Source organism: Chiloscyllium plagiosum, unplaced genomic scaffold (genome assembly GCF_037043375.1).
Source record: "Chiloscyllium plagiosum isolate Xiang-an unplaced genomic scaffold, Cpla_swu_hap1 HiC_scaffold_4, whole genome shotgun sequence".
NCBI classification, from domain to species: domain Eukaryota; kingdom Metazoa; phylum Chordata; class Chondrichthyes; order Orectolobiformes; family Hemiscylliidae; genus Chiloscyllium; species Chiloscyllium plagiosum.
In genome coordinates, this window is record NW_028270142.1 from 147,781,805 (window position 1) to 147,793,942 (window position 12,138).

Sequence of the window (12,138 nt, forward strand, 5' to 3'; positions counted from 1 at the left end):
AGGACCCACAGCACCACCGCCCGGCCCGGAGGACCCACAGCACTACCCGGTCACAGCGCCACCACCCGGCCCGGAGTACCCACAGCACCACCCCATCACAGCGCCACCACCCGGCCCGGAGGACCCACAGCACCACCTGGTCACAGCGCCACCGCCCCGCCTGGAGGACCCACAGCACCACCCGGTCACAGCGCCACCGCCCGGCTCGGAGGACCCACAGCACCACCGCCCGGCCCGAAGGGCCAACAGCACCACCCGGTCACAGCGCCACCACCCGGCCCGGAGTACCAAACTCGCCATTTGGATACAGAACTGGCTCAAAGGTAGAAGGAGAAAGTGAGGTCTGCAGATGCTGGAGATCAGAGATGGAAATGTGTTGCTGGAAAAGCGCAGCAGGTCAGGCAGCATCTAGGGAACAGGAGAATCGACGTTTCGAGCATTAGCCCTTCTTCAGGAGACAGAGGGTGGTGGTGGACGGTTTGCAGATGACACCAAAATTGGAGGTGTAGTAGACAGCGAAGAGGGTTACCTCAGATTACAACAGGATCTTGACCAGATGGGCCAATGGGCTGAGAAGTGGTAGATGGAGTTTAATTCAGATAAATATGAGGTGCTGCATTTTGGGAAAGCAAATCTTAGCAGGACTTATACACTTAATGGTAAGGTCCTAGGGAGTGTTACTGAACAAAGAGACCTTGCAGTGGAGGTTCATAGCTCCTTGAAAGTGGAGTCACAGGTAGATAGGATAGTGAAGAAGGCGTTTGGTATGCTTTCCTTTAAAGGTCAGAGTATTGAGTACAGGAGTTGGGAGGTCATGTTGTGGCTGTACAGGACATTGGTTAGGCCACTGTTGGAATATTGCGTGCAGTTCTGGTCTCCTTCCTATCGGAAAGATGTTGTAAAACTTGAAAAGGTTCAGAAAAGATTTACAAGGATGTTGCCAGGGTTGGAGGATTTGAGCTATAGGGAGAGGCTGAACAGGCTAGGGCTGTTTTCCCTGGAGTGTCGGAGGCTGAGGGGTGATCTCATAGAGGTTTATAAAATTATGAAGACATGGATAGGGTAAATAGGCAAAGTCTTTTCCCTAAGGTCAGGGAGTCCAGAACTAGGTTTAGGTTGAGAAGGGAAAGATATAAAAGAGACCTAAGGGGCAACTTTTTCACGTAGAGGGTGATACGTGTATGGAATGAGCTGCCAGAGGAAGTGGTGGAGAGTAGTACGATTGCAACATTTAAAAGGCATTTGGATGGGTATATGAATAGGAAGGGTTTGGAGGGATATGGGCCGGGTGCTGGCAGGTGGAACTAGATTGGGTTGGGTATCTGATTGGCATGGATGAGTTGAACCGAAGGGTCTGTTTCCATGCTGTACATCTATATGACTCTTAAGTTTTATTGTCTTATGGTCTCTCTGTCTCCATTTTGGAGACTAAACTGTCCACTGCCATCCACTACAAAGCTCCTGATTCCCATAACTACCTTCACTAAGGGGAGAAAGTGAGGACTGCAGATGCTGGAGATCAGAGTCAAAACATATGGCACTGGAAAAGCACAGCAGGTCAGGCAGCATCCAAGGAGCAGGAGAGTCGACATTTCAGGCATAAGTCCTTCATCACACGCCACATCCTGCAAGGACTCCATCCCATTCTCCCAGTTCCTTTGCCTATGCCACATTTAGATGATGCCATCTTCCAAACAAGCACTGCTGACGTGGCTTGCTTCTTCCATGACCGCGGGTTCCGACCCACTGTGGTTGACAGAGCCTTCAATTGCATCCAACCAACACCCATGCTTCCACCCTTGCCTCTTCACAATAGTGGGTTTGGGACCCCCTTGTCCTCATATTTCATCCCACCAGTCCTCCACATTCAAAGGATCATTCTCCAGCATTTCAGACAACTCCCCAGAATGCCACCATCAAACACACCTTCCCATGACTCCCCCTGTGTGCATCCCACAGGGATCCTTCCCTCCTTGATAACCTAGTCAGTTTCACAACTACCAACACTAGTCCCCTTTCCCATGGCACCTTCTTGTGTAACCACAGAAGGTGCAACACCTGCCCCTTCCCCTCCTCCCTGTTCAGCATTTCACCTGTACATCCTCCAATCTTGTGTATCGTATTCGCTGCATCCAATGTGACCTCCTCTACATTGGAGAATCCAAATGCAGACTGGATGTCTGCTTTGCAGAATACTTCCAGTCTGTGCGTAAACACGACCCCGAGCTTCCCTTGGCTGGTCATTTTAATACAGTGTTCTGCTCGCATGCCCGTACATCTGTCCTCTGCACGCTGCAGTATTCCAGTGAATCCCAGTGCAAATTGGAGGAACAACATCTCATCTTCAGACTGGGCACTGTACAGCCTTCTGGTCTTAATATTGAGGTTAACACCTTCAAATTGTGAACCAATTGTGGGCGGCACGGTGGCACAGTGGTTAGCACTGCTGCCTCACAGCGCCAGAGACCCGGGTTCAATTCCCGCCTCAGGCGACTCTCTGTGTGGAGTTTGCACATTCTCCCCGTGTCTGCGTGGGTTTCCTCCGGGTGCTCCGGTTTCCTCCCACAATCCAAAAATGTGCAGGTTAGGTGAATTGGCTATGCTAAATTGCCCATAGTGTTAGGTGAAGGGGTAAATATAGGAGTATGTCTGGGTGGTATACGCTTCGGCGGGTCGGTGCGGACTTGTTGGGCTGAAGGGCCTGTTTCCACACTGTAAGTAATCTAATCTAATCTAATCAATTTCCATTCCTTCCCTTTCTTTTAGCCGTACCTGTTATATTCTCTGTCACCATATCCTCTCTCCCCTTCCCCACCCCAGTGGGACTGTCTGTTCTTTCCAGTCTGGCAGGAGGTACACCATTGATCTGCCATTCTCACGTTCCAATCACAATCTGAACTATCAACACCCTGTCTCCCTCTGCACTCTACACACCATTATCCCCACAGCTTCCCTCCACCCAAACTATAGAGTAACACTGCCCCCTCAACACCTCAGCTCTGATGAAGCGTCATCTAGAATCCAAACATTAGCTTGCTCTCTCTCCATGGATGCTGTCTGACCCACTGTGACCTGCATTTGTTGTTTTCAGTACAGATTCCACCATCTTCAGTAATTTGCTCCTACAAAGTATTGCAGATGCTGGAATTCTAAAACAAAAACAAAGTGCTGGTGATACTCAGCACGTTTCACTTCAGACTTCATTTCAGTCAAATCATATTCCCCATGTAGTTGCTTCCAACCCATAGATCAGAATGGTCTGGTTGATCCCTGTGTCTTTGACAGACACCACCTGCATTCAGATGCAGAATATAAAAGCTCCATATGCTTCATGATTGGAATGACAGTGACTGGCTTTCAGCCTCAGGGTTAGAACATAGAACGTAGAACAATACAGCACAGAACAGGCCCTTCGGCCCATGATGTTGTGCCGAACATTTGTCCTAGCTTAAGCACCCATCCATGTACCTATCCAATTGCCGCTTAAAGGTCACCAAAGATTCTGACTCTACCACTCCCACAGGCAGCGCATTCCATGCCCCCACCACTCTCTGGGTAAAGAACCCACCCCTGATATCTCCCCTATACCTTCCACCCTTCACCTTAAATTTATGTCCCTTTGTAACACTCTGTTGTACCCGGGGAAAAGTTTCTGACTGTCTACTCTATCTATTCCTCTGATCATCTTATAAACCTCTATCAAGTCACCCCTCATCCTTCTCCGTTCCAATGAGAAAAGGCCTAGCACTCTCAACCTATCCTCGTATGACCTATTCTCCATTCCAGGCAACATCCTGGTAAATCTTCTCTGCACCCTCTCCAAAGCTTCCACACAGTACTCCAAATGTGGCCTAACCAAAGTCCTGTACAGTTGCAACATCACTTCACGACTCTTGAATTCAATCCCTCTGCTGATGAACGCTAATACACCATAGGCCTTCTTACAAGCTCTATCCACCTGAGTGGCAACTTTCAAAGACCTATGAACATAGACCCCAAGATCCCTCTGTTCCTCCACCTCACTAAGAACCCTACCGTTAACCCTGTATTCCGCATTCTTGTCTTTCCAAAATGGACAACCTCACACTTGGCGGGGTTGAACTCCATCTGCCACTCCTCAGCCCAGCTCTGCATCATATCCAAGTCCCTTTGCAGCCGACAAGAGCCCTCCTCACTATCCACAACTCCACCAATCTTCGTATCATCTGCAAATTTACCGACCCACCCTTCGACTCCCTCATCCAAGTCATTAATAAAAATTACGAACAGCAGAGGACCTAGAACTGATCCCTGCAGAACTCCACTTGTAACTGGGCTCCAGGCTGAATATTTACCATCTACCACCACTCTCTGACTTCGACCGGTTAGCCAGTTTTCTATCCAATTGGCCAAATTTCCCTCTATCCCATGCCTCCTGACTTTCCGCAAAATCCTACCATGGGGAACCTTATCAAATGCCTTACTAAAATCCATGTATACTACATCCACTGCTCTACCCTCATCCACATGCTTGGTCACCTCCTCAAAGAATTCAATCAGACTTGTAAGGCAAGACCTACCCTTCACAAATCCGTGCTGGCTGTCCCTAATCAAGCAGTGCCTTTCCAGATACTCATCAATCCTATCCCTCAGTACCCTTTCCATTACTTTACCTACCACCGAAGTAAGACTAACTGGCCTAGTTAACATTCTGCTGAGCCTCCCAACATCACCCTCTCCAGGTATCCATTCCATCAACCTCATAAATTTCACACTGCCCAAAGTCACCAGCCAAGCTGTGTACATGCAACTCTCTTGCGAATGCTTCAGCCTTATCTTTTGCCCAAATGGGCTGGGCTCCTCCATCATTGAGGATGAGGATATTTGTGGAGCCTCCTCCTCCAGTTGTTTAATTTTCTATTACCATTCACGACTGGATGTGGCAGGTCTGCAGAGCTTAGATCTGATCTGCTGATTGTGGAATCGCTTAGCTCTATTGCTATGAAGATGTGGGTGTACCTTTAAGAGAGTGAATGACTTGGCAAGTACACCGAGTGCTGAAGAATTTACAAAGTAAGATTTGATTAAGAACAAACAGCACTCGCCGAGTTGCCTGGAAATGACAAAAAACAGATTAAAATTAGACCAATCAGTTTAAATTATACCCTGAAAAATATCAAACTCCAATCTAATTTGAATTGAGTATATTGACAATCTTAAAAGCCAATAACACAATCAGATGCTTTGGGGGTATAAGACCAGGAAAATTTAATAGTTGAGAGGAGAACTGCCAAGCCCAGCATGCAAACAGACAGCTTGAAAAAATAGCTCCCTTAAAACTACCTTTTCGATCAGTGACCTATGACACAGAAATTCCTAAGAAAAAGAAAATACATAGGAAGATCCGAATAGAAGAATGAAAGCTGCCTGGTTTTGAGATAAGAAGGGCGGTTTTCTTGATTGGGAATTTTATCAGACTAGTATTATAGAAGGAAAGGTAAAAGATGGGTGAGCAGAAGAAATTGTAAATTGTGGTTAGTTAATTATTCTCGGTTATACTTTAAGAAATAAAGTTGTTAATTTTTACTTTGGCTACTCAGATTTTTACAGATTACTGCATGGAATAAATCTTTTCTGTGTTGCTGGTTTTAAATTAAGCAGGAGGGTTCACCCTGTGTCATAATACTATCTATCACTTGCTGCTTGTGCTTTTTGGCATGCAAGTAGTCCTGGTTGGTAGCGTCACCAGGTTGACACCTCATTTTAGGTATGCCTGGTGCTGTTCCTGGCATTCCCTCCTGAATTCTCCAGCGAACCAGGGTTGATCCCTTGGATTAACGGTTCAGTAGGGGATATGCCGGGCCATGAGGTTACATATTGTGCTGAAGTCCTGTTCTGCTGCTGTTGATGATCTGCAGCGCATCATGGATACCCAGTCTGGAGTTGCTAGATCTATTCAAAGTCTGTTCCATTTGGCATGATATTAGTGCCACACAACAAACAACTTGGAGGTTATTCTCAGTGTGAAGATGGGACTTTGTCTCTCACAAAGATTGTGTGATGGTCACTCTTATCGATACTGTCATGGACAAATGCAGCTGGCAGTTCGGTAAGAATTAGGTAGAGTATGTTTTTCCCTGTTGTTGGTTCTCTCACCATCTGCCACTGACCCAGTCAGCAGCTATGTCCTTTAGGACCCGACCAGCTTGATCGATAGTACTTCTGCTGAGGCACTCAGTGGTGGACATTGAAATCTCCCACCCCGTGTGATTTGTTCCCTTGCCACTCTCAATACTTCCTCAAAGTGTTGTTCAACATGAAGGATTCTTGATTCATTAACAGAGGGAGAATGGTACGTGGTAATCAGCAGGAGGTTTCCTTGCCCACGTTTAACCTTAAGCCACAAGACATCATACAGTCTGGACTCAATGTTGAGGACTGTCAGGGAAAATCCTTCCTGCCTGAGATTTTGGAGAAAATTTGTAGCTCAGGTTATTGGTTTGCTCGCTGAACTGGTGGGTTTGTTCTCAGACTTTTCATCACCATGTTAGATAACATCTATAGTGAGCCTCTGGTGAAATCCTGAGAATCCCTACAGTGTGGAAACAGGCCCTTCGGCCCAACAAGTCCACACCGACCCAAAGAGTATCTTACCCTAAACCATTTCCTTACATTTACCCTTAATTAACACATCTCTGAACACAATGGGCAATTTAACATGGCCAATTTACCTAACCTGCACACCTGAGGATTGTGGGGAGAATGTGCCACACAGACAGTCACCCAAGGCTGGAGTCGAACCCAGGTCCCCGGTGCTGAGAGACAGCAGTGCTAACTGCTGAGCCACCATGCCACCCCAAAGCATTGGTGTTCGGTCTTATGTGTCTTAGTTTGTGGTAGTGGGTGATATCATTTCTGGTTCTAAGAAATTGGCAAATGGGGTCCAAATCTGTGTGTTTGTTAATGGGAGTACACACTGCTACCACCACTGCTAGGTCTGCCCTGCTGGTGGGACAAGACATATATAGGGATGGCGATGGTGATGTTTGGGACATTGTCTGTAAGGTCTGATTCTGTGAGTATAACTATGACAGGCTGTTGCTTGACCAATCTGTAGGACAGTTCTCCCAATGTTGGTGCTAGCCTCCAGATATCAGTGTAGAGAGCTTTGCAGGATTAATAGGGCTGCTAGGTAATCTGTCCGGTTTCATTTCTTTGAAACTTTATAGCGATTGCTACAACTGGATGGCTTGCTAGGCCATTTCAGAGGGCAGTTGGGAGTCAACCACATTGCCGTGGGTCTGAAGTCACACGCAGGCCAGACCAGGTGAGGATGGCAGATTTCCTTCCCTGAAGGACATTATTGAACCAGATGGGTTTTTCCAGACAATTAACTAGGATTTCATGGTCATCAGTAAATTATGAATTCCAGTTTTTTTTATTGAATTCAAATTCCACTATCTGACATGGTGAGATTTGAACCCAGGTCCCCAGAACATTCCAGCTGGAATACTGTGACCAGTTTTGGGCCCCTTACCTAAGGAAAGATATTCTGCTATTAGAAGCAATCCAGAGAATGTTCACTGGGGGGATTCCAGATATGGAGGGACTTTCTTATGAGGAGAATTTGGGTTTTTAATCATTGGAGTTTAGAAGAATGAGAAGTGACCTAATTGGAACAGATAATTTATTGACAGATTGTTTCCCTTGTGGAAGGATCCAGGACCAGACAGCATAATCTAAGAGCAAGGGGGGTCACCATTTTAGATAGACTTTTAATCAGTAAGGAAACCAAGGGTAATGGGAAAAATCCTGCAAACTGGAGTTCAAGAATATCAGACCAGCCATGATTTCATTGATGGCAGAGCATACTCAATGGACTGAACGGCCTGCTTCTGCTCAGACATCTTACGGTCTTAAATTTCCCAATGCCATGGTGGGATTTGAACCTGTGCCTCCAAAACATTTGTCTGGCCCTTTGGACAACTCGTCCAGTGATACCAACACACCACCAACTTTCCTGAACACTTCAGTTTCTCCAGAGCAGCTGCATGGCCATTGACAAGATCAAAGTGTGAGAGTGGACCAGCCTGTATGATTCCGTACTCTAGTGGATACACAAAAACACAACACAGGCTCAAAGGATGACAGTATAATTTACAAAAAAAAGTTATTCAAATAACAGGCCTCACACAAGTTTTTTGGACGCAGAGAAATAATCATTAGTGGAAGATGATGACCAGCTCTTCAGGCCATTGAACTGAGGGTTATACAGTGACCGACCTATCCACAACAGTACTGTACTCCAGTGTTAGACAGTGACAGACTGTCTACACCAATACTGTACCCCAGTGTCATACAGGGACAGACCTATCCCCAACAGTATAGTGGTTGATCTATCCCCATCCGTACTGTACACCCCAGTGTTATACTGTGACAAACCTGGCCCCACCAATACTGTATCCCAGTGTTTTACAGAGACAGACATAGCTGAAAATGTGTTGCTGGAGAAGCGCAGCAGGTCAGGCAGCATCCAGGAAACAGGAGAATCGACGTTTCGGGCATAAGCCCTTCTTCAGGAATGAGGAAAGTTTGTCCCTCATTCCTCATTCCTGAAGAAGGGCTTATGCCCAAAACGTCGATTCTCCTGTTCCCTGCATGCTGCCTGACCTGCGGCGCTTCTCCAGCAACACATTTTCAGCTCTGATCTCCAGCATCTGCAGACCTCACTTTCTCCTCAGAGACAGACATAACCCATCTGCACTGTACCACACAATGTGTTAGTGCTCTGAGTTCTCTGCAGATAGAGCCCAGATTGAGCAGATACAGAATCTGGAATTGAATGTCTTGCACAGTCCCAGTGGACAGTGTGAGGGAATTGCTCTTTGTGACACACAGCCCACTGGTGATCAAATCTCAATGCCTAATACTTGGCTGTCACTGGGTTGGGGAGGAATCATTTTGCCCAAATCACAGCATGTTTACATGAAGGTGTTCAAAGGTGCAAAAATGCTTGTAAACCACTTGGCTCATTCTGTCACTCCCTTCCCTTCACATGATGGTCTCCTCGCTGGTTTGTCTGCGGACCAGCTCTGCGTACAGTCCTCCTCTTTTCATCAGTTCAGCATGCGTCCCCACCTGTGGCAATGAAAGGTGTTCATCAGAAAGCTATAAGGGAAGAGATAAATTTTGACATTGCGACAAAACACCTCTCAGAAGAGTCCCAAGTTAATCATTGACTATCAACCACATTAAAAGAAATTGATGAGGCAAATGCAGCAGCCATGGTTAAGAATTCCATCTGAGTTATAAACTTGGAAACACCCTCCAAAACCTTGTTCTTGTTCCTCATCCATCTGAGCAGGATCCAAACCCTGCTCTCCTTCCACAATGTTGACTTGATCTTTAGTCACTGCCCTGGGGAATGAATTCCACAGGAAAAAGTGAGGACTGCAGATGCTGGAGATCAGAGCTGAAAATGTGTTGCTGGAAAAGCGCAGCAGGTCAGGCAGCATCCAGGGAACAGGAGAATGAATTCCACAGCCTCACAACAGTCTGGGGAATAAACCAAATGTTAATGTGTGATACAAGTACTCCGCTTTGGTCACCTTGGTTGAGGATTTAAAAACAAGATACCTCATCTCTGACTTGTTCTTGTTGTCACTATATTATAGGGATAGTCCAATTCAGATTCTGGTCAATGGTAATCCCCGTGATACTAAAAGAGGGGGTTTCAGTGAATGTCATGGGGTAATGATTTGATTCTTTCTTGTTGGGAAAAAATCATTAACTGGCATCTGTGTGGTGTAAATGTCATTTGCCACTTGTCAGTCCAAACATAGATATTCGAGGAGAAAGTGAGGACTGCAGATGCTGGAGATCAGAGCTGGAAATGTGTTGCTGGAAAAGCGCAGCAGGTCAGGCAGCATCCAAGGAACAAGAGAATCGACGTTTCAGGCATAAGCCCTTCTTCAGGAATGAGAAAAGTGTGTCCAGCAGGCTAAGATAAAAGGAAGGGAGGAGGGACTTGGGGGAGGGGCGTTGGAAATGCGATAGGTGGAAGGAGGTTAAGGTGAGGGTGATAGGTCAGACTGGGGTGGGGGCGGAGACGTCAGGAAGAAGATTGCAGGCGGTGCTGAGTTCGAGGGATTTGACTTAGACAAGGTGGGGGGAAGAGAAATGAAGAAACTGGAGAAATCTGAGTTCATCCCTTGTGGTTGGAGGGTTCCTAGCCGGAAGATGAGGCGCTCTTCCTCCAACCGTAGTGTTGCTATGGTCTGGCAATGGAGGAGTCCAAGGACCTGCATGTCCTTGGTGGAGTGGGAGGGGGAGTTGAAGTGTTGAGCTACGGGGTGGTTGGGTTGGTTGGTCGTACTTACTGTCTTTAATTTCCGATATGGCTAGGAAGAAATGTTTGTTTTGTGTATGGATTCTTCTGTGGATGAAGAACAGTAGAGGTCCTTTGCAGGTCAACCAACCAAAGGTCCTCCCTACCTTTTATCTTAGCCTGCTGGACAGACTTTCCTCATTCCTGAAGAAGGGCTTATGCCCGAAACGTTGATTCTCCTGTTCCTTGGATGCTGCCTGACCCGCTGCGCTTTTCCAGCAACACATTTTCAGCCCAAACCTAGATATTGTCCAGATCTTGCTGAATTTGGACATGGACTACTTCAGTATCTGAGGCGTCATGAATGGTGCTGAACATTATTCACCAATGATTTTGCATCCCCATGTTTGACCTTATGATGGAGAGAAAGTCATTGATGAAGCAGCTGAAGATGGTTGGGCTGGGACACTACCTAAGGAACTCCTGCAGAGATATCCTGGAGCTGAGATGACTGACATCCAATAACCACAACCATCTCCCATGTGCTGGGTATGACGCCAACTAACAGAGGGTTTTCCCACTGATTCCTGTACCCAGGTTTGCTAGGGCTGGCTCCTTGATGCCATACTCAGTCAAATGCAGCCTTGATGTCAAGGGCCACTCTCACCTCACCTCTGAAACTAGCTCTGTCATCCATGTTTGAACCAAGGCTGTAATGAGGTCAGGGGCTCAACAGCACTAGTGGAACCCAAACCGCTGTCAGTGAGCAGGTTATTGCTGATTAGTTTCCAACACCTAGGCAATATTCAGGCTTGGCAAGTAATATCTGTCTTGAGAGTGCAGTGCTGGAAAAGCATAGCAGATCAAGCAGCATCCAAGGAGCAGGAAAATCGACATTTCAGGTACAAGCCTGTCATTCCGGACTCCCTGATGAAAGCCTTTGCCCAAAATGTTGATTTTCCTTCTCCTCGGATGCTGCCTGATCTGCTGTGCTTTTCCAGCATCACACTCTAGGCTTTAATCTCCAGCATCTACAGTCCTCACTTTCACCTAAGTAATATCTGTGGTACACATACGCCCGACAATGACCAACTATAATAAGAGACAATCTGACCACCACCCTTTGACATTCAATGATGTGACTGAATCCCCCACTATCAGATCCTGGGGAGTTACCATTGACCAGAAACACAACTGGACTCGTCATATACACACAATGGCTACAAGAGGATGTCAGAGGCTAGGAATCATGCAGTGAGTAATTCACCTCCTGACTCCCCAAAACCTGAACACCATCTACAAGGCACAAGTTAAGAGTGTGATTAAATAGTCCCTACTTGTTTGGATGAGTGCAGCCCCAAACAGTACTCAGACAGGACAATACTCACACAGGACAATACAGCCCATTTAATTGACACCACACCCATAAACATTCAGTCACTCTACCACAAGCACTCAGGAGCAGCAGTGTGTACCATCCACAAGATGCATTGCAGAAATTCACCATAAAACCTGCAACAGCATCTTCCAAAACTCAAAACCATTTCCACCGAGAAGGACAAAGGCAGATTCATGGGAACTCACCACCTACAATTCCTCTCGAAACCACTCCCATCCTGACTTGGAAGTATATCGTCATTCCTTCAATATCAGTGAGTCAAAATGCTGGAATTCACTCCCAAACTCCTTGTCCTCCCTAATAGCATGCAGATTGCAGCAGTCCAAGAAGGCAATTTATCACCACCTTCTCAAGGGCAACTATGGATGGGCAATAAATACTGGCCTAGCCAGAGGTACCCATGTCCCATGAGTCTAAAAAAAGGTGCTGCTTG

General features: G+C 46.6%; 1 protein-coding gene across 1 annotated transcript in view; it reads right to left on the reverse strand.

Annotated features, from left to right (window-relative positions):
* Positions 1 to 8,638: 8,638 nt before the first annotated feature.
* abcb8 (ATP binding cassette subfamily B member 8) overlaps positions 8,639 to 12,138 on the reverse strand; it is a 62,297-nt gene continuing 58,797 nt past the window's right edge. The window contains exon 16 of the mRNA XM_043687563.2: positions 8,639 to 9,117. Within this exon, the coding sequence (XP_043543498.2) occupies positions 9,031 to 9,117 (87 nt within the window). The 3' untranslated portion in view covers positions 8,639 to 9,030. The remainder of the gene's footprint in view (positions 9,118 to 12,138) is intronic.